Below are 24,552 nucleotides of genomic sequence, written 5' to 3'. Positions count from 1 at the left end.
CATGCAGATAAGTTTCTGTCTAAGCGACGCCCAAGTACTCCCATCTTTATCGCAAGAAAATATTATTTTGTCAATAAAGTTAACAGCCTGGGCCACTGTACACGTTAACGTATAGGACGTGTTAGTGATGGCATATGGTGAAGAGCCAGACATCTTCAGGATAACACCTTCAAATAAAATTATAATCACTGTTACTGTCAACTTACATGAACAAATATAAATTGTATTGCAAAAGGTATACAAATCATTTATCCTAGACTATATGTATAACTTGGATGTATGACAAAATCTCAATGGTCAAAATATCAACAGTTTAAATGTCAGTTGTCAAAATGTCAACTGTTTAAATGCAATGCAACGTCAACTGCTAATATTAATTCAATGTAAACAACCACAAACTTGTGACAAAACTCTTTGCTGTCCTGTCACAGAAATATAACTTTATCCATACTGAGTTTAATTCCGAAAATACCACGAAGACAAGGTCAGTACTCGTAAAATGTTGTAAGGAATACCTCTCAATATTTAGAAACGTACATACATCAAAATACCAGATAGGTATTGTTTATGTACAGTTTATCAAATACATGTGCATGCTAAGCAAGTGACTCATCATACATTGAACATGAAACAAGCCATGTGTGAATACTGCATGTAATGCATCTCTTGAAATTAATGTAATTGGTGTTAATTGGTGTTGTACCTATATTCATTTTAAACTATTAGTGAACCATAAGTGTACTTTTATATATAGTCATAATTATTTCTTGCTGCATCTGGTTTTTGAAATCCACATTTGTAAAATAGCAGTATTTTGTTTCTTTAATTTATAATTTATTACTCTTGCAGCTTTTGGAGAGAAAAAATAGTATAATGTCTAAAGCAGTTTTCAATTGCTGTTAATTTCATTATCAGTGGAAATCATGGAAAGTCATGAATTTTCTTGGTAAATAAGTGTATGAAGCATGATAAAGATTATTAAATTGGACTTTTCTTAATATAAGTACTGAAAAGTATAAAATTTAGATACCGGTAAGTCAAATAGATTTATGTTAAAACAGGCTCAGTGAAATCAGAATTCCTATCAGATTATGTCATTTTGTACACACAAATTTGAAATTTTAATATTTATTTCTGTAATTACATTTTTTTATTTTAAATTGAATATATATATTTATTTATTTATTTTATTTATTTTATTTATTTTATTTATTTTATTTATTTATTTTGTTTGGGTTGGATTGGGTTGGGGGTTTTTTATTTTTTTTATTTCATTGAAATAATTTATTAAAAATAATTGTTGACAAATTTGGTTGAATTTACTCTACTCTGCAAACGAATAATTTGTGGTTTTAAACACGTATATCTTCATATTAAATCGCGATAACAAACATTGAATAGTAAATGAATGAATGAAGGTTTAACGACACCCCAGTACGAAAAATACATCGGCTACATCAAACTATGGTAAACAAATAACATTGAATAGAACCCGGAAGTAAACAGCGAAGAATGGATCGTGGCGTTTTACAAATTAAAACTTTATTAAATGCTGTTACCGGTTTTTTTTTATTGCAAACACTCAAGTATTATCAGTCAAATATGTACACATTTAATGGTTTTAGCATGGTGGATATATGATAGAAAGTTGTAAGAACGGTAGGGAGTAGCCTACGTGGTTTGGGGGAAAACCCACGATTTAGCTGGACATTTTTTTGTTCTTTTTTATTCTTCCATTATTTTTTTTTACTACCAACTGCGGAATTTCGTAGATTTTTATTATTTACTTTAATTTTTAGCCGTTCTACGCTTTAGTCACATACATGCTCACAATTAGGTCGGGAATAATAGAGTGGATATACCGATCGGTGCTTTACGACAATACAAATTTAGAAAAAGGAATGGTGTATAGTGCACGAGAGCCACCTGTCGGAAAGTCTTTGATTGTTCGCCATTGTGAAGTGGTCTTTCAACCTCATATTTAATTATTTCGAGGAATTCGCCAGGATTAATTATGGCCAAGAGCCACATTGATGGAGTAGGTCTACAACTTTTACTAACATATTTTCACTTATTGTTTTTATAAATATATAACATAATAATCATTTACAAAATGATAAGCATTATTTTAGTGAGTTTTTCAAAATGTTGCGATATTTTAAAGCAGTCAATGTTGTTTAAAATTGCCTTTACAAAATCGATAGTCATTTCCGATGTATCTTCTTTATCAATTTTATTCTCCCAAAAAGTATGTTCTAAACAAATTATAATGGCACGAAATAATAATAAAATAAGAACACTAACATCATTTTGATCTGAAGTTGGTAACACCGTTACAATATAATGGAAGGCTAGGAATTAATATCCTAACGAAAACACCACACATGAGGCCAAGTGTCAGCATATCTGACGAGTTTTCGAAATTTTGTTGTGATAAATCCTGGTTGCCCATGACAGCGTACATCTATCATCCGAATTATCACGAAAATTAACCAATGGCAAAAAGGCTTATATTACAGTTGTATTAGAATTCTTATTAGGGGTGTTCCTATAATCGATTATAATCGAAGATTGATCGATTGGGGTTCCAGTGATGTGATGATCGATTTTGAAATTCATAATCGATTGTCGCGGAAAATGTTAACTGCAGTAAATAGTTCCTTGCTCGTTGTCAGAAGTTGTATTCATCAAATCCAGTATTTGTGGGCTATTATTGTGTACGTTTCTTGATTTCTAACCTTTTGAGGCTATGGCGCTATGTACTGGTAAATTCGTGTGTTCATCGACATTTATTTTATTTATTTTCGCATTTGTCATAAAGAATAAAACAAATACTGATTTTAAAAATTTATTTTTGTAATTTATTTTTGTATTATTATTATTAATTTTTTTTTCTGCAACAAAATATCTATTACATTCAAAACTTCTTATCATTCATTCACAATTGGGACCAAGAAAATATAAAGTATTAGGCCTATCTAAGTACGAAACAAAAACTGGCTTGATTAAATAGCGGTGCCTACCACATACGGTGGCAGCGAACTAAATCAAAACATGTCGAGCCGAATAAAATCGAAAAATGGATAAGTTGTCCACGGACGATTCGTCTACTAAAATACGTTATGCTGTCTCTGCCTCCTCCTTGCCTTCGGAACGAGTTTTTAGTTTGGCTGGGCATTTACTTAACTAAAAGAGAGCACGTATAGGGACATGTTTGTATTCTTGAATAAGAACATGAAGCATTACTGTTAGGAAAGCCAAATCATGTCTGCAGTACGCTGTTCACACTTACAGTACTTCCTTTTTTTCCGATAGGTATTTTGCTACTTCCATGCATGTCCGAGTTGTGGGGGCCTACCCACCACATGTGGATTACTGCATTGAATGGCTCACTAACACTGCATATTCAACGGGCACATTGCATAGCAATGATTTGGAGAAAGGCTGGAGAAAGCCATCTGCGCCTCCCGTCTTTTGTCGATTGTGGTTGGGAGTTTGACATGACTGGGCATCATTATGCTCCAGTAAGATGTTTGAATCCTCCAGCCCTTGCAGCTGTGATGAACTTGGTAAAGTGTGGATGCAAGTGGACATGTAGCTGTCGGAATAGCAACATCCCATGCACAGAAGTGTGTGGCTGTGTGAACTTCAGCTGCAACAACCAAGCTAACTCAGATGATCTAGTTATGAGAGACATGGATGAGGATGAATGAGTTGATGATGAAAAGGCGTATATACATAGATGTGTTTCCATCAAAGAGGTAGTCTATTCCGATTAAACGTTTTAACAGTCAGATGAACTAGCTATGAGAGACATGGATGAGTGTGAATGAGTTGATGAAAATATTCATATACAGTCGAACCTGTCTATGGCGGCCACTCGTGGGACATGACAAAAGTGGCCGCCATATAGAGGTGGCCGCCGTATGCAGGTCATATATAAGTCCGAATTTAAAAAAAACAATTACACGTATGTTGCAATAGAACTATTAAGGAGCCATATACATGTGCAAAAACGTAATTAAAAACAAGACAAAAAATTATCATCTATATGAAATTTTATTAAGTGAAAAAGAGAATATTTAACAAACAACAGAATAATGGAGCACTGTTCTGCGCATTAAAGTCACTGATTATCCTTTATTCGAAATGTTCAGCAATTTTTCTAGCACTCAATTTGTCTTTGTCTGATTTTTTAATGACCTCTACTCTCTGTTCCAACGTTAACACGATCGGCTTACTGGGTTTAGGTGGCATTTTGAAAATAAATATCAGAAATAAACTGCAGCAGTATTTAATTCCTTCTAGAATTGACACGTTTAACTCCAGTTGTTTTAGGCTAGATACCCTCTTATCAACTGCGTTTAATGACCACCGCCGATGACTAGTACATCGCACCGTTAATCCAGATTAAAAACACTTGTTAATTAACGAACACAGCTAAGCGACCGATGACCTTTAAAGGACCGCTGTTTATCAAGCCAATTGGTTATATCAACAAAAACACTTTGCACTAAAAAACAATTGTGGCCGCGATAGCAGGTTCATTTTCGCTTTTTTATGACAAAAGTGTGGCCGTTGGCCGCGTAGAGCAGGTGGTTGCCATATAGAGGTAAATATATAGTAAAATTCATTGGGGGGGGGGGACCTCAGGGTGGCCGCCATGGACAGGCGGCCGCCATATGGAGGTGGCCGCGAAGGCAGGTTTGACTGTACATGTATTTATATAAGCTATATAGAGTTTGTCTTTTAAGATTCAAATAATTTGGTTTGTTCCCTTCATGTTCCACTATGTTGCCATTTTGTGCACATATATGTCTGCCATCTGGGTTCCATTTCATTTTGTCGATCTATAGATGGCACAAACAGATTTCTTATGTATTAAAACATATAAAAAAAAACCCTCATTCATGTTTTTATCTTAACTGGTTGCAAAGATATAGCATAAAGTATATTCCATTACTTCCATGGCGGCCATCGTGGATTTGGTAAATTTATTCACTGTTAGAAGTTGAGAAAAAATGTCCACCCTATTTTGTTTTAATCACTATTATAATATAATGCAGAATCAAGTGGTAGTTCACCTTTAACAAATATTTTACACAAACCTTTTTTCTATGACATAAGGGCCTACACTATCAGTACAACCTTGTTTATTTCATATTATACATGGTAAAAACAGTTTTATGGATAGATATACTACAACTTCTTTTGCAGGGGAATATTTTAAAATGGAAAATATACCGGTATATAAAATGTTTACATTTAAAAAAAAAAATTCTAATCATATTAAATAATATCTTGATTGATATAGCTCAATACATCATACATCTGGCACAGCACTTTAAATGTCACAATGGTGTGAGAACCTACCTTCACCATAAACCTTGCCTTAAACAGATCTCAATACAGGTAAATTTTCAGTGGGTACCTACCCTCGTCATACACCTTACTCTGTATAAACATCAATAAGCACAAGTACCCATTTCTAACAAAGCTACCATTAATTATTTTTAAACATGTTTTAGACTTTAGTAAACAAATAATTTCGAGATCAGTTAATGTTTATATCATGTTTCCCTATATTTTGCATGTAAATTGTAATATGTAATGATTCATTACAATCATATTTATGAAAAGTAGCATATTTGTAAAGAGTCCTACCCGCAAAGATAAGAAAAAAAAAAAAAAAAAAAATGTTTGTTTCCTAATATGACCCTAAATAACCTTAAATGACCCCAAAATTATCATAAAGGGTCATTATCGCATGGGTACCTCCCCTCGCCATAAAGTGTACCTACACTCACCATGTAAAAGCATCACTAAGCATGGATACCTTTGCTAACAAACCATGAACAAAATGTGGACAACCCTTTCAGAAATTATCCTACTTGATTAAATTCTGGATCTGCCCCAGAGAGACATAATTTCGAGATCAGTTGATTTTTATATCAAGTTTCCCTATACTTTACATGTAACTTGTAATATATAATGATCAATTATAATCATATTTTTGAAAAGCGAACTTTAGGTAGCATACTTGTAAATAGCCTTACACACAAAGATAAGAAAAATGTAAAAAACTTAACTTCCACTAATTTGACTCTAAATGACCTTAAATGCCTCCACCTCCAAATGACCATCGCACCCACCCACACCATAAACCATATCCTATACAGACCTCAGTAAGCATTGGTACCCATTTCTAACAAAGCATGCCCCAAAATGTGGACATAATATTTTCCTAAACATCTCCCCCTTTCGTTAAATTATAGATATGCCCCTGAAATTTCAATCAGGAAGCACCTCTACTAGAGGTGTACTGGATATATCTATAAAACAAAGTAATAATATGACCATTATTGATAAATATTATTGAAAATAATTAAAAGAAACCAATGATTTGTGTCATTTACAACATATTATATATTCAGAAACAATGACCTTCATTTGATCTTGAAAATATAGGTCAAAATGACCAATTATGAAAATACAGCAAATAAAATGGAAAGTTTGGATATGAAGCGTCACAAACAAAATATTTGTAAAGTGTTTAATCTCCGTTATAACTGAAATTTGGTGTCTGTCCCGTGGACTGTTATTTTGAGGTAGCAGCAGATCGAACACATATGGACCCTGACGTATGCAAATTCCCAATTAACGTACAGGTTTAGGCAAGTAAGAGTTTTTACATAAGGCGTATCATAAAATATTGTTTGTTTCCTAATTTGAACCTGCCGATCCTAAAACTTTTTTTGTATATCCAAAAATGTTTTTTTTTAATATAACAACGATTTCCACGAAAACATTCCAAAACTATCACAAACACTAATTTGGTGTCATTTAGGGGATAACCCTACTGTGTTTTCGATTTGCGGACGTATATCGGTGGTTTTACTGTCGCAAATTTAGTTTTATTGGCGACCCGTTAGCCACGAAATGTTTTCTTCTAACAATTGATTGATGGAGTTACTTCCCTTCAAATTGAAGTTCGGTAACTTTCGTGAGATATCGGGCGAAGAGTCGGAAAATTGTTTTCACGAATATATGCGATCTTTTCCGATTTACTCTACATCTAGCGTAGCGAGGTGCTCCGATTAATAATAATAATAATAATAATAATAATAACTATATTTAATGATTTACTCCAGCTACAAACTGGCCTTGTAGAAATTTAGTGACCTTCCGATAAACTAGGGGAGGGAATGTTTACCGATACTGATGGAGTTTACTGCCAAATCAAATGATTAAATATGTCAGTAAGATCTCGATGCTTTTCGTTATTTTTTGTAAGTGGTCACTGGGAACTTTCCTTTTTTTAATTAAGTTATGAAATAGATAAAGAAAAGAAAATGGCCATACGGTGTTTGTCCTTTTGAAAATTGTATAATGGGGAAAAAAAAGCCCTTATATTTAAAACTGCACATGAAACATGCCCCCAAAACGTCACTTTACCATGCCTTACTTTATTTCTAGGGGAAAACTGTGATGAATGGTACTGTTGGTTTGCATAATGCATTTCTATACATGCAGGTGATATTTTGGATACCGGTAGTCAACACCTTTATTTAATATCCATAAATAAAATTATTTTCCAAAATAAAATGTGTTTCCTACCTAATACCTACCTACCCTATATTTTTCCAACATGTAATAGGAAACAAGTAATTTTTTTTTTTCGGCCTAAGAATAAATGTTCAAACCTTCCTGACTCTACGACTTAGATAAATTGATTTGGCTCCCGTACTATTAGTTAATGTTATTTTGGAGTTTAAAATATTCTTATTTTTTGTGCATATTCGCATATGAATTCATCGATGTCCGCCATATTGACTTCATCGGTTACAGCTCTATAGTCTATAATTATAAAGAATGGCAAAAGAGCAGTGTCAAATGCCCTAAATAAATGTGAATTCTTTACAGTAATCATTAAGCGTACCTCTGTGTAAAACACTTTTAGGCAACAGTGTAAGATCACACAACAATATTATACATGTTGGATATAAATTTAAAGACATCTGATTGGCTTCTTAAATATCAATCCAAACCAACCACTTACAGGGGCGGTACAGTGTTAAAAATAGTAGTAGGCCCCACTGCTGTGATGCAGATGATTCGTCTTCTGGACGTTTCGTCCACTGTTGAACTCGAGACGATTCATCCACAAGCAAAAATTGTTCAATTCACAAAGCTCAATGAAATCGCTTGCCGTAGTTTTTAATCATTGCACCGCTAATTATGCTAATTATGAGTTGTTTTCGTCATGACTCAAGTAAACAAACACGGACATATACACCCAGTTGTTTCTTTCTACTGCATTTGCGTTTACAGTAAGTAACATTTGCGTGTCGTCAGGAAGGACTTCAGTGTGAAGGGTGTTTTAAATGGAAACATAGACGTTGTGATACAGGTGAGTAGACTATTCTTATTTTATATTTATTGCACTTTCCATTTTTAAACTAGGCTCTATCCGATATCAATTTTCAACAATGAAACTCATAACTTTAATATTCGTGGCAAATGGTCGTTTGTTATATATTTCTAGTCTGCAAACATTGTTTTATTCATAATAAAGATACTTAATGTTTATGGTAACTTATTCATAAAGATATCGTTTATAATTATCGTAAATTATATGTTTTAATTAAGTATTCAACTGTCACGATGTTTAGTTTGACGGTAATTATACCGCATGGTAACACAAATATTATAACTGACTAAAAATGCTATTAATAGTGATTGAAGGCTGGGTCAGATACAAAGGGCGAAGCAGAGGATCAGGCAGGGCGAAGTGTTTCAGCTCTGGGGACAATACCACCAGTGTGATATCTCCGCCAAGCAGCTGATTCGAGCCGTTTCAAGATTGGACTGAAATTGGAATAAATGACATATACAGGTGAATGCACATTTGATGTTGAAGCTTAATAAAATGAAATAGAAAAGAACGAATTTTTATTTTATTTTATTTTATTTTATTTGTTTATTTTTGGCCACAAAACAAATGCATACATGTAGGGGAGAGTGGGGGCAATGCGCACCCCTTAAGGGTGCTCGATGTTGCCAGAGTCTCCTTTCAAATTTACCTGTGAAGGACATTTTTACAGATACAACAGATATACCCTCCCCCACAAAAAAGAACAACAAAACAAAAACGAAAAAACAACAAAACCAAACAAAAAAAGAACAACAAACATACGAAAACCCCAATGGTACAGCCGTACCTCTTAAAAAAGGGGTAAATCCATGGCCGTATCATCTGCGCCACCCCTGGCGGAGATTAAGGTTACACACGTCGATTTCTATTGTCAGATGATATACAGTATATATTACGTAAACGCGAAATTCCTAATATAAATTAACACGAGCGTATAATATAAAGGCGTAGACCCTAGTTTCAGCCCGTAAAAATGGACACTAAGTTTAGTTAATCTACAAACCTACAACATATTTGCATAAGGTTATAACAGACAGTGGCTAAAGTCTGTGATGTTTAAACGGAAATAACGTCAAAAATAACGAGAGCTTGTCTCTATAACCATTATTTCTCAGACGAATGTGTGTTTTTAGAATTACAAAAAAATGTATTGTCATGTTTTACAAAAACCTGGATGATCACAAACACTTTAGGTACACAAAAATTAATACTCTAAATAATAAAATGTAATTTAAATTATTAAAAAAACGCTTTAATAGTGAAAAATACATCGTAGTGTTTAAAAACCAGGGTCTGTCACTTTAATTTATCTTAAACCTGTATTTCAAAGATAAAGATATGTAAGAAAGATATTTCAACACTCGTGTCTGCAGATCTCGTGTTAGTTATATACCATTTATCTTGCATTTCTTTTAAACTTGTATTCACCTCACATTCGCTCTCTTGGTGTAGCCAGGATTTTATACTGGTGGGGGACCACAGTGTGATGGAGGGTCAACCACATTCAGGGGTCGCGCTGTCGGTAGCCACATTAGCCATTGGCTAATAAAATGTGCAAGCAGCTAAATATTTTGCTAAATCATTTTCTTCTGATATAAACAAACGGTTACATAATCTATCAGACACCTCAAACATACTAATACCTGATATTCAATTAGCGTAATAGTGATCTCGCGACTGCTATAAAGAAAACGGTGTCATCCAGAATAGGCTTACAGTAACAATGTTTTTGAGACAGTTAAAGGAAAGGAAGGAACGAAATGTTTTATATAAATACGCACTAATCACATTTTATTTGCGGTTATATGGCGTCGGAATTTTACATTTTTCTCAACTTTGAGACAGGAAACTCTTTGCCGCAACTTCGCTTCGATTAGCAGCAAGGCATTTGTTATATGCACCATCCCACAGACAAGATATTACATACCATGGCCTTTGTTACACAAATTGTTGAGCACTGGCTGGAATGAAAAATAGCCCACCGACGGGGATCGATCGTGCATCAGGAGAGCGCTGTACCACTGAGCTACGACCCGGCCCCATGTTAGTAGGGTGAGAAACAAACATAAATAATGTGGTTGAAACAGAAGAAGAGGTATGCTTGGGGAGAACAAATTCATGTAGTAATCTCTGTTTATCTAAGAACGTTTTACAGTGGTCACAATTTAAACGCTTGGTGATAATTATATTAATAATATAACAAAAAATAATGCCCCTTTTAAGAGTGAATATTTGAAAAAGAAGCCACACCTGGATAGGCCAGTAGAATAATACATCACACATCTATATAGGTGAGTAGTATAATATATTCCACACCTGGATAGTTGAGTAGTATAATACAAGCCACCCCTGGATAGGTCAGTAGTATAATACAAGCCACACCTGGCTAGACCAGTAGTATAATCCATGCCACCCCTAGATAGGTGAGTAGTATAATACATGCCACACCTGGATAGGTGAGTAGTATAATACATGCCACACCTGGATAGGCCAGTAGTATAATATATGCCACACCTGGATTGGCCAGTAGTATAATAAAATCCACAACTGGATAGGCCAGTATTATAACACATGCCACTCCTGGACAGGCCAGTAGAATAATACATGCCACACCGGATATCGTCAAAAACCTACTACTTAATTCGCAAGACGTAAAAGTGCAGTTATAATAATAATAATAATAATAATAATAACAATAATAATAATAATAAAACAAATTGAAAAAAAATACATACTCATGTACATCAAAAAACAAAGTGGCTAGTGACTTTTAAAAACATAAAATTATCATACCCTGAGTTATGCCTGCATTTTGATTTAGTAATCGATGCTATAACATGGTAACCGCATATATAGCAGCTTTAACTGTTGGACTTCAATAAACGGAGTACAGTGTTTCGGATCATCGAACCTTCGGACTATAGAACCTTCGGACTATTGAACCTTCGGACCATTGAACCTTCGGACCATTGAACCTTCGGACTATAGAGCGGTCCCCGACTTGACCGGGTTTGTTGCCACAGGGGTCGAAAATACAACTCGTGTTAAAATAAGTTGATTTGTTAACTTTAAAACACTGTAGAATGATGTTAAATGGCTCAGCTATGTGTGTAGAATTACTCTGATGTGCTGTACGAGTTTATTGATGACTGGTGACTTGGTAGGCTGTTTTTATAGCACGGCTTTTGGATATATTCCACAAAATAATGGGTCATGGTTTTACGTCGACTTATATCGTAAAATTAATTGTTGTATAATATTAAGTATTGCTGTGCCCCACAAATTCCGTTTGTGGCAGTGTTTGCTCCTTCGTATTTACTGTATGAAAACTAAGAAAACAAGTAGCAATAAACGTAAATGTTCGAAGCAAGTCGAACTGCCGACTCGATGTTTGTCCTATACATTGTACAGCTAACGGCCTACATACTTGATTTCGGGGCAGTAAAGTGTACATGAATACTGTATAATAGTAGATTCTGGATCCGTTGGGGGGCAGAAACTGTCCCACGTTATTTATGGGGTTATTTAGCATTTTCTCTGTGAAATAGATCTGATCTGGTGTATCATCAAGCCAAATTACGTAACGTGATTGGTTAGATGACGTCATCCCTCTTGTGCCACCCGTAGCAAAACTACCACTCCCAAGACTTAGTCCATGAGCCAGACCCTGGATTTTTTAGATTGACTACCAAAAAGGTGACCAGATCCAACAGTGATTTTTGGTTAGTCTGGTACCTGAGGGGTCCAAAAAACTGTGATGGACTTTTTGGAAGTGTAGCTTAGTGCCCGTATGGCGGCCATCTTTAAAGATGGCCGCCGGTTTGGGACTAAAATATGATACTTCATAAACGTGACTTTGGAGCTCTAACCACATTACCTACAGACATGGGGTTTGGAGTATTTTGTTCATCTTTGGATTACGCATCTTATGATGTATATATAGTGTACCTTAATTACTATTGTCTGTTCCAAATTTAAGAAATAATGTAAAAAATGTGTGGGTTTTTCCACATTTTTCTAGTAAAATGTATCACCATTCTCTATCTATACATGTTATGGTCAAATTTCCACCTCGATGGTAATATGCCTCTGCTGCAACAATGTCTCTGGAAGTTATAGCAAGAAGTTGTTCATTAGCGGTCTTTATTGCAATGTTTAGAATAGTCTGGTCAGCCCGAAGGTCTACGGCCTGTATCAAGGGTTCTCTACTCTGTGTTCCTTTTACATACTTGTTTTTCCGTTCACAGAAAATGCACACCTTATCATACACACGTGATTTTTCTTCAGTTCCCGTGTGTCGCAGTGATTGCCTTGGTTCTGTCTTTTCCCCTTCAGCCCTAACCAATTCTTGCCTTTTTACCACGTTTTGTAGCCGTGTCCGTTCCTTTTTGTGCGTAAATCCTGATCTGCATTCACGATGATACAGTACATTGGGTACAACACTTAGATTGTCAGTCGACAGTTTTATGATAGGTTCAAAATGTCGTATCTCTGCAGCATCACAAGGCATTTTTCAAGATTCCAGATCTCTTGGCCTCACCAGTTGATCAGGTGGAGAGTTCTTTCCACAGATTATGCAGGGGTCAAGTTTGGGGCGTTTCTGTGGGGGCTATGCCATGGCTTCACATCTGAAATAAACAGCGTTTATCAGAATCAGAATCAGACAAGTGGCAATACCTAGTGGGCATTGGGGGTAATAGAAATCATAGAGCATAGTCCTAGTGACACCACGGACGTGCAGTTCAGGTTACACCTATACAAATGTAGATGCGCCTTGGATGAGCGACTCTATATACCTACAATAGCCAGATTACACATGTGAAATATAGAGGGTTTTACTCGAATTTCGTTTACCACGAAATTCCAATTCTTGCCACTTCCGCTACCTGGGACATAATCACTTTAATGTTGTGAAACACATCGGGGACAATGTCTAGAATTTTTATGAAAATACCTAGCCTTTTAATCTAGGGCTACATTGACAATCATTGCAATGTTTAATTACATCGCCACAGTGGGGCTACATCCATCCATCCACAGTATAGAGTATCAATAGAAACTGGCCTACAGCATACAGGTGACCTACATAAAATAGCCCTCACAAAGTATGCACAAGTGGGATTAACGTATATCATAAGTCAATACTCACCATCTCTGTAGGCCTACTGGAAGTTTTAGGCCTTTGCGATAACAATAATTCGAGCTAGATCAAAGTAACATTTTGACACGTGTACATGTCTGTAGTTCCTGGCATCCATGATGAAAGTGAACGTAGTATTTGTTGTGGTTTTTTTTTTTTATAGCCAATTCTGTAGGGCCCGTGTATAATGAATCATGGTAGGCCTAACTCTGCAAGTGATTGGTACTGTGGTTGGCCAACATGTATGTTTTGGTAGATTATTTAAAACGACTAAACCATCGGAACCTATAGGCCTATGAACAGACTATAAGAGTTGAAGTGGTGTAAAATTATAAATATATGAATACAAAATGTATTTTGATATCAAATTAGCCTAACTTCATGTCCCCAAGTCATCTTTATGATTCCTTATAGCAGCTTATTAAAATTCTGATACTACCCCTACCCCAAAAGAGCCGAAAACGAAAATTAGGTAGCTATAGTAAAACGCGTCACCAGAGTACAAAAATGGTCAAACAAGACCATGTAATGGTGGTTATGGATGGCATATGAATACATCTAGATGACCTAGGTGGAAATATGACCATAACATGTATAGATAGAGAATGGTAATACATTTTACTAGGAAAATGTGGAAAAAGCCACAAATATTTTACATTATTTCTTAAATTTGGAACAGACAATAGTAATTAAGGTACACTATATATACATCATAAGATGCGTAATCCAAAGATGAACAAAATGCTCCAACCCCATGTCTGTAGGCCATGTGGTTAGAGCTCCAAAGTCACTTTTATGAAGTATCATATTTTAGTCCCAAACCGGCGGCCATCTTTAAAGATGGCCGCCATACGGGCACTAAGCTACACTTCCAAAAAGTCCATCACAGTTTTTTGGACCCCTCAGGTACCAGACTAACCAAAAATCACTGTTGGATCTGGTCACATTTTTGGTAGTCCGATTCGGTCTGGCTCATGGACTAACTAGTTAAAAAACACAAACTTGCATAGGATAGACCTCAGTGTGACCACCGTCTAAATACAGTTAACGAATCAAAACCATGATATAACTGTTTTGTACCATGACTGACACTGTGACAGCTGTCATGAAGCCACACCCATCGTATGACGTAATCACTTTCGTGCCAATATACTTCAGTTGATCTTGTGTCAGTTGTGCGCTAGCGGTGACGTGACGGAAAACGGATTCGACGGACTTTTTAAAGATCTTGACGATTACGCATTATTGCAGCTGGCTTCCAGTTTGGAAAATGATTACTTCGATGATCTAACATTGTCTCAAACCTGTGACAGATGAGATTATCGAAAGTTTAATTTCCAAGCAGCAGAACGGTGATTAAAATGTTCAACGCATGGCAGGAAATTCGAGGCGATATTCCCGACTTGCACAACATGGACGCGTGACATAGTGCTTGTTCGCCTGTTGTAATTTTCATTTCTCATGCTCAGGATTTACTCATAAGTACACGTTTAAGTTAAAGTAATTCAGTAGCACTACATAATAGTTTGTATCGGTGTTTTGTTTGTTTTTTATTACTTATTTACTTATTTATGTATTATTATTATTATTTTATTTTTATTTTTTTTTTTTCATTTTTTTTTTTTAAGTTTTCATCTAAAATACCCATTTATCATGATTTACTTTTGTTTTTGTTTTTTTCTTATTTATTATCTTAAGCTTTATTTTCTCTGTGCAAGCAAAACAGTGCAGGTTATTTTAGCTATGGTATAACTGAAACTGTGCGAGTAACTGAAGTTAACTGCACAGTTTTTAGGCCACGCCCTTCACAGGCCGAGTAGTGACATTCCAAACTGGTATACAGTCCTTTACAAAGCAAGTTCAAATTTACTCTTCCCTGGCCAGTAAAGCATAATTTTTTAGTCGCCAGACACTTATATTTAATAGCCAGTTAATATATCAGTGTTCTACACTCGGTTTTATAACTTACTCTTCTTTGGCTAGTGGCACTTTTTTTTTTACTAGCCAAGCTAAAAATGTTACTCGCCACAGTGTGACACTACTCATTTTGTATCATTTATGAATGTGTTGTGACCATCATAACATTTCAGAACTGACCACATGATGGAGGTAGGAGGGACTGTAATTATAATTCTATGCCTCATATGACTGCTATTTTTTTCCTACATATCCTACCGTTTAACTAAAACATTATTTTGTGGGTGGTGGGTATACAAAAACAAAATATCTCCCCTCATTTGATTTATGCCAGCAACATGCTTGCAAATTTTTCTACAATAGGTATAGTGCATTGTGTCAGTATTATCGTCATGTTGAAGCCACAGAAACTGAAGTTTCATTAAATTTTCTCTGTTTTTTGGCTGGCTCTGTTTCGGATTCAGCTGCAGATTTCTCAGATTGGCCTCAATTCATTTGACTTTTAAGTACTTGTTTCACCTGTCTCGTCTTCTTGATTAGCATTTGAAGTTTTTGATTTTTGTTTTTCTAAAGAATTGTAATATTTTAAAATTTTGCCGCTTTGAAAGTTTTCGCTGTGCTTCTACATGGTGGGCGGAAACAGCGCATACATCTACACACTAAACACAGCAAGAAAAAAGAAAAGAAAAACGATAACTGGGGCTGCATTCGATTTGAACGATTGTAGAAACGTGCGTAATGGGTTAGCAGATCAAACGCAACACTTGTGTCCGTTCAATAATTACATAGTGGAAACTTTGGCAGGTTTACTTTTTACCCTGCCCACATAACATTTTGTAACGTTAAGACCACCATCCCTTCTAAAATTATGTAACACTTTGTCACCCCGTCCACTTTTCACTGCCAGTTATGCCATTTAACCAACATTATTCGGTTTGCATTTTTTATTTTATTTTATTTATAATTTTAAATAAATAATTGATTAAAAATTCATCTAATAGAAAATATGTCCATGTATGGTTGCCGTAATTTAGTTTATGTTTAAAAAAATCACTTTGTTTTAAAGACGACGTCGGTAAGTAAGTCTTGACCAGCAACCCCTCCCCTCCCCAATAACGTTTGTAAGACATCGCATGGTGCATCAAAGAGCGTTACGTAACTGTTGAAATGCTTATTTTGTAATGCATTGTTTAATAATCAGTCTCCATTTTGCACGTTTGGTTATAATTTGTATAGTATGAACAGTGAGTGAGCAACCTTTACTTGATTTTGTACTCGTGTTCTTCAATCGAATGCAACCACCAATAATGTACCATAGTGAATCGGTTATGTATAGTACAATACAGTATTCGGAACTTCTTTATTACATACATGATCCAGAAATCGATATCAATTGAGATATTCCAAATGGTTGTCTGCATTAAAATAACACACCAACCTGGATTGTTTTCGCAAGTATCTGGATTGTTTTCGCCAAATCGCTAAAATCAACGATGAGTTCCGAACGGTACCGACAATTAATACGGAATTCACAGTGATCAATCGGACAACTTCGTAAATAACGAAATGTTCCGACTGCGCAATGATGACAACAAATTTCATTTGATTTCGCTTTTAGGACTCTGAACGCACATGGCAAATAATTTAATACTTAGACGTTTTTGGAGTCAGTCGCCAGATGGCGACGATAATAAATTCAATCAGTAGCAACGTAGAACACTGTATATACTTGTAATTAAATCGATTCATCTGCCATTTTACGACACATTACTAATGCAATAATTGTTATTAGGACTGCATTCGAATGAATTCGTGAAGAGGTGATTCCTAGTTGTTAAATAGTAATTACAAGTTACTGTTTGTGTCCGGTTCCACTAAAACAGTGAACGACTATTAACTATCATTATCAAATTCCGTACCCAATAATTGTATTAGACGAATTTAAGCGAATTACTATTTTAATGGCATTGCTAAGATATGCATTTAAAGTGCAGTACTCATTAAAAGTTAAATAAAACCATTGTGATAACATCTACCAGGCTTCAACGTGTTACTAGTAGTTAACAATCGGCTACCTTACTTTTTGTTTAAATAATATTTATTTTCGTCACATACTGCCTTGTAAATCCATAAATCCTGTTTTGTAAATAGTTGTGTCTTTAAAGCCGTCTAAAGTCGAGTCATGAAAATAGAAACAAAATTTCATCCTCCACTGGTGAACATGACTTCCGACGTGATTAAAACGACATTCACGACTGGAGACGTCGTTATCGTGGAGGGACGCGTTATTACGATAAGCACGAGACGATTGTAGCGCCGCATAACACATATACAAGTCGACATTTAAAATAATTAACGTTTGAGTTTCAAACAGACAAGTAAACACATACAGTGGCTCAACAATCTCATTTTAATACATAAATAAAACCTGGATCTAAATGGGATAGGACCGACTTGGTCCAAAACTGAACTGGGGTCGAATGGTCCAAACGCTTGATATTCAAGTTAAGGGAGATATCATCATAACGAAGTGTTACTTCCCCCTTAACGTCACCATGTTTACTCTTGAATACTCGAAAACGTTACGCATAGTCCGATTAACATGTCTCAAACTTTTATTTTTCAAACAAACTACTGATAGAAAATATATTTTATGGAAGATAAATTGCTACTAGTCCACAGTATTTTCCGATGTCCAGTTTTCTTTACAGATTAAAGTAAAATTATTGGACAGTCGCCAACTAACGAATGTGATTTTATTTTTTAGACGCCAGGGAATGTTTTTTTTCGCCATGGCGAGTATAGAGCACTGAATATATATATATATATATATATATATATATATATAGATAGATAGATAGATAGATAGATAGATAGATAGATAGATATATATATATATATATATATATATATATATATATATATATATATATATATAGAGAGAGAGAGAGAGAGAGAGAGAGAGAGAGAGAGAGAGAGAGAGAGAGAGAGAGAGAGAGAGAGAGAGAGAGAGAGAGAGAGAGAGAGAGGTTATTACCAGTGTTTTTCGGTATCATCAATATCATATATTAGCAATACATTTTTTATTATCCGAGCCTCTGGCGAACACAATACATTATTTTTATTCCTAATATATATTGACGATACCGAAATACACGAGGGTAATAATCTCTTTATCATATAACCTCAAGCTTAATACAACGTGTTTTTGTAAACTGTACACGCAACTGTAATTCCATTCCGCCATTACTAGATATTCAAATGACGTAAGAATATGTGGCGCGGTGTATTTTTCAATGGAAATGACGTCAAACTCGAATGACGTCATTTTGGATGTCCTTACATCAAAATAAAGTTATGCCTAACGTGTTTTGTTTTCTGAATGCTGGACAGCTTTCAGTATCAAATTGCCATTGAAATGTTTTTATTTGATGACTATGAATGCATACGTCAATCATGGAGTGCCACCCAAGTACGTTTTCTTAAATGTCAATAAACCTAATGCCGATACCTCGACTAATTTACACCTAATTTGCAAAGTTAACAAATTCTTAAAGTATGTGATCTGAAAAATATCACATACTTTGATTGCACTGAAAATGTAAGATATTATATGATATATTATATATACACACACACATACACATACACACCATGGAATGCTTAATGGTTGTGCATAATGTTAATAATTGCAGGTAGTTAGTCGATCGTAACTATTAAATTACACATGAAATTGTGTCCGTAACACTATGTCCGTCTCACAATGACACTGGAACTCGCTGTTCCGATTTGTTTGCGAGTCAGACAGTAGAAACCTTATCGTTAGGCGAAGAAGTGAATTTCTGTATCGTTAGTTTCATTATTAACTACAACATAAGTCGTAGTTAATAATGCAGCTAGCAGTACAGAAAATCGCTGCTAGTCATTTAGTCAAATTAATGTACTTCCATTCGTACACAGTGATATATACACAAACACATGCATATTACTTGCAAATTTAATATCAAAACTTTATTAAGGTGCAGTTTTAACGTGTTCGTAAGTATTTTTGTTGAGCACAAAACATATTGTACATTTTCTTTTCTGTAAAAGAAGGAGATTGCACACAATCTGACGAACAATAACAGTAATAGAAAACTTTATTAACGTCAAAAAAAAAAAAAAAAAGTCGACAACTACTCCACAATTCAGTAGTAACAAAGGGCCTTTGTTGCAAGCGACTGAAGCGTAACGCGCCGGAAATAATTTAGTGGCTAATTGGGACCGCTTAGCACGATGAAAACCAAGGGCAGATAAGTATATTTCTAATAGCATATCTTACCGTAATTTCACTTGAAATCCATATATCGTAAAGGTACAATGTTTAAATCACAAGATTTTGTTCAAACACATTCAGATGCATTAGAAATGTCAAAAAAAACCCCACAAAAAACCACAAAAAAAACACACACAATCAATAGCAATTTTGTATTGAAATTTTCCCAATATTCTTAAAAATGAAACGTCATGTACCCAGTTTATGGTTAATGTAAGGAGATGAAAAGTGACGTCGTTGGAATACTGACGTCATTCAAATTCAAAATTAGCTATATTATTACAATGTTTCGCCACATTAAAATAAAAACGGGTCTACTAACCTTGACCACTGTCAAATATCTGTAACAAGCGGACAACGCTGTTTACAGGTCGGGGTTTTTTTTTTTCATAATTCTGGACAAAATATTAATTGTAAGTTTTAAAATATGAAAGACTTGCAAAGTACCTTTTGTCAAATATATCATATCAAAAAATTACCGTTGGATATGTTTTATTTATTGTGTACGAAGCCAAACAAGGGTGCAAAAAGTGACTGCCGTCAACCGTAACAATTTGGTTTTGACTTGTATATTGAAGTGCATGAGAGTTAACATCCTATGGCGTCATGCACCAAACTGGTTTTAGGGTGAAACACGTTATAATAGCTGCAAACTTAGAACAGCCCCTTAAACTCACCTACACAAACATCAATGTTTATCAGAAGCGCCAAAAAAATTAATTTCTTCCCATATAATTCGCAGACCCACTTCATAATCGACGCCATAACTCAAACGAAGCAACAGGCAAGTTAAGGGACACAACTCTAAACGGATTATAGTCATTTTCTTGTCATCGATTTCGAAGCATACTGGCCACAGATCACCAATACTTGGGACCGACACCCGATATTGGTACTGTCGTAAGGACAATTCTTGCTAGCACAAGTAAAGAAAATAATTGTTAAAGCGGCTATGTCTGGAATATTTTTTATTATTTAAGCATTTAGAACAGTTAATCCAGTCACATTTGGTGCATGTAAGACGCCACACTCGGCATTGGATTCGCTACGCTGGCGTTTCCAAGTTAAAAATAAATCCAGTATTTAGAAAGTGGGACACTTTTGCCGGGCTCCTACCGATTTCTGTTTTCATTGGCTTATCGCAATCGCGGAATTCCCAACTAAAGATCACACGAGATTTCGCTATTTTTGAACGTGATTAATGGCGTCGACACCAGAGACAAGAATTTCGACAAAACGTTTGACAGCATCATCTGCAAAGAGGCACAAAAAACGTCGCGATGCTAAAAGGAGTATTGCCAGAGTGAGTTTAAGAAACGAATACAGTCGCTGGTGCGAACTAAAAGCCACCATTGCAGGCAGACGACACGAAGATGTTGCTAAAGTACCGCTTGATAAATGGTAGGTTTTTCCTTTCACCGAATCAGTCTGAAATAAATATTAGTTTTTATTACTACTAGTAATAGTATCATTATCAACAACATTAAACAGCGTTATTTTAAGGGTTGCTAGTCATTTCGTACTTTGCCAAAGTCTTTGGTCATATCGTACCCTGGTCATTTTGTACCGTAACCTTGGTCATTTTATACCATAAATGAAAGCCATTTTTACCATAATTTTTTTGTTTAATTTCAGACATGATATCACCCAGGTAGTGTTTTTTTTACGAACTAACATTGCATTTGAAACCTACTTAAGATGCAAAAATATCTGCAACTGACTGTTTCCCCCTCCCCCTTCACTAACAGTGAATGGAAATAAGCAGAATTTTTTACTATTCGATATTCCACTTTATCCAATGGTATGAAATGACTAGGGTCAAATGTTGCAGTTAAGTGAAGTGAATTTTATAACAATTATACAAACCCTGTGGAATGGATGGTACGAAGTGACTACACTGACTGGTTCATTTTAAGTGAGGTGTGTAATACGAGGCCTGTAATAGTACCCAGGGATTTAGTGATAGTATCATACATAATATCAATAGTATCATTAATAACTGATTGAAACTTTTAACGGGATGCAGTCGATTCGTCCACTGGACAATTCGTCCACGGACGATTCGTCCACTGAAAATTCGTCCACTGAGGAACTCGAGACGATTCGTCCACTACACAAAATCAGTTCCGGACGATTGGTCCACTGGGTTTTTATTTCCCCAGTACATTTCGTTCACGGCCTAAATAATGTGTACTACATGTACGTGGGGGCTAAATAAATTATTAGATATATTTTACCCCGTATTTTGTTTGCTGTGTCATAAATTTACAAAGGTGAAAATAAATTATATTGCATTAGATTACGCTTGATAGATGTTTTTGTAACAATGCTCTGCAGACATAATTCTTTGGTGTTTCTATGTATTCGGTTATTATTTGTTTCTATAATGTACGCCTTTCACGCTACATGTTGTAGGATGTTCTTAGTACAATATGCCCAGTAAAGATAATCTTTAGCCCTTCCCTTTCAACTTGTTTGGTTTCTGTTTGCTTTACCAATTAAGTGTACAGGTGTACTCTATTGTGATATCGTGAAGTACTGTAAATCAGAAAATATTAGAGACCTCAAAATTTAGCAAAATCCATATCTGTAACATATTAGCGACATAAAATTTTAGCGAAGCCGGCATATCAAACATTAAAAAAACCGTAAGCCGGGTTTTTTTTTACGACTGACTGGTCCCAAGAACACTCGATACTTTTTGATGTCATGCAATGCGCACTATTTCCGGTTTGAAATATAGCCTCAATCATCCAAGTGACGCTGCTTGTCTCCAACTTAATTTGAATAAAAAACTTTACAGTGTTATACATCTAAACTAATTAGTATTGTTTGCTGTATTTATTGCTTATCTATATCCTGTTTTTTGTCCAGTTAATCGCCGACGAAACAACCACACATAATCAGTCCAATAACAATGTGTTTTCGGAGTAGTCTATTGTGCGTACTGGGGTCGTAAGCTGTTTTTCCACTGAGACGTACTAGTAACCAATGCTCTGGTGCTGTTTAACCACAATTATGTGTCTTTATTGCTAAAAGTTACAAACATGTATTGAAACTATAAGACTGTATTCATAATACCGACATTTCGTTTTGCTTTGTTGCGACAATGCACCGGATGTGACAATAGTTTTAATTATTGTGCCATGAACGGTAGTGTACATAGGGTATGTGACGAATTTTTATTTGTCTTGGTTCTGAAATCCAATTGAATTGTTCACAGTCGATTAATTCAAATCGTTATTAAATATGTATACGTTTTAAGACTTCTTTGATTTTTTTGTTTTTTAATCTGACTTTAGTTTATATTTAGCGTCATGAAATGTTAGCGTTTTGTATGGCTTCGCTAAATTCGCGAATATTTTATGCTCGACAACATTTTCTGATTTACAGTAATTAGCAATGCAGGCTCATTACTGCTTTACCTTGTTTCACCAAGTTGGATCCAGTAGCGTCTAAAACAACACGCCTTATTTCAAAGCTGCACAGCTAACTACCTGTATGGACGGAATGAACAGGGGCGTACGACCCCCCCCCCCCCCCCCCACACACACAAATTCGGGCAAAACAGTGGGAAAACAGTGGGGAAAATTCGGGCAGTTTTTATCTAGGTAAAATTTCGGGCAAATCAACCCCTCCAACCCCCCTAAATCAAAGAGTCCCCATACGCCCATGGGAATGAATGAATGAATGAATGTTTAACGACACCCCAGCACGAAAAATACATCGGCTATTGGGTGTCAAACTATGGTAATGCAAACAAATAAGGTGATGATCAACATCAATATAACAATTCAAGATTTAAATAAAAACAGTGTAAAGAATTGTGCAAAAATACAAATATCACAGATAGATACTGACTTTTACTCAAAATTTCAATTTGTGCTGTATTGGCCATTCTCAAAGAGAATGTTACACCCCTGCACCACGGTGAGGTTACAGCACGCTCAGGGGTGTATGGACGGATGCAACGGCTGAAGCATAGGACCCTGCAGGGAGAATTCTTTGCCATTTGGAGACGCTACACCAATGACGAAATTACTGCCAAAGAATTGATTCGTGCTGTTGCGAGATTATCCATTCATTAGTCGGCTGACTGTTGGACGTTTCTCTTCCAGTGATATTTGAATGGATAATCTCCTACAGTGATTTGTGTAGTTAACAACGACGAAATACCATTCATCGATTCTACACTGATTTAATTGACCAAAAACATTCGCTTGTGCATTTCTACTACTGTCAAATATGTCAAATATGTTAACTTTTGAATGACATTGGTTGTTTTGTTGAAAAAATTTTTAATGTACATTTAATTAAATTGGAATTGAAGACAACAAGTTTTTATTTTATTTCGAGGTTATTAGGCATATGGGGATAACGTGACATGGGAGGGTACAGTGGATAGAATTTACGCCATTGAAGAAGAACATGACGGGGGGGGGGGGGGTAATAAAGTCTTCCGACGCGTGTACGAGCGAGTGGACGAATCGTCCGTGGACGAATCGTCCGCATGATAATGAATACAAACAGTTAATAAAAACTGGATAGTAATGTTGAATTCTAACTCTATTTTACTTTTTTGGTTATAGTATACCACAAAATAATGTTAAGAAACGATTACAATGTCAAAGAAATAACTATTAATATGTTTGAAAAAAAATGCAATCATCGAGTGGACGAATTGTCCGAGGTGAGTGGACGAATTGTCCAGTGGACGAACCGTCTGGAAAGCCTTTTAACTGTTTC

At 35.5% G+C, this 24,552-nt stretch overlaps 1 protein-coding gene across 1 annotated transcript in view; it reads right to left on the bottom strand.

Moving 5' to 3' along the window:
• The window catches only part of LOC121386056, a 29,295-nt gene extending 8,710 nt beyond the window's left edge, over positions 1–20,585 (bottom strand). Inside the window, exon 1 of the mRNA XM_041516855.1 lies at positions 20,484–20,585. Within this exon, the coding sequence (XP_041372789.1) occupies positions 20,484–20,571 (88 nt within the window). The 5' untranslated portion in view covers positions 20,572–20,585. The remainder of the gene's footprint in view (positions 1–20,483) is intronic.
• Positions 20,586–24,552: the final 3,967 nt, after the last annotated feature.

This window comes from Gigantopelta aegis, chromosome 12 (genome assembly GCF_016097555.1).
Source record: "Gigantopelta aegis isolate Gae_Host chromosome 12, Gae_host_genome, whole genome shotgun sequence".
Classification (NCBI taxonomy): Eukaryota; Metazoa; Mollusca; class Gastropoda; order Neomphalida; family Peltospiridae; genus Gigantopelta; species Gigantopelta aegis.
The sequence above is the reverse complement of the archived record's forward strand: the minus strand, read 5'-3'. Positions and strand labels throughout refer to the sequence as shown.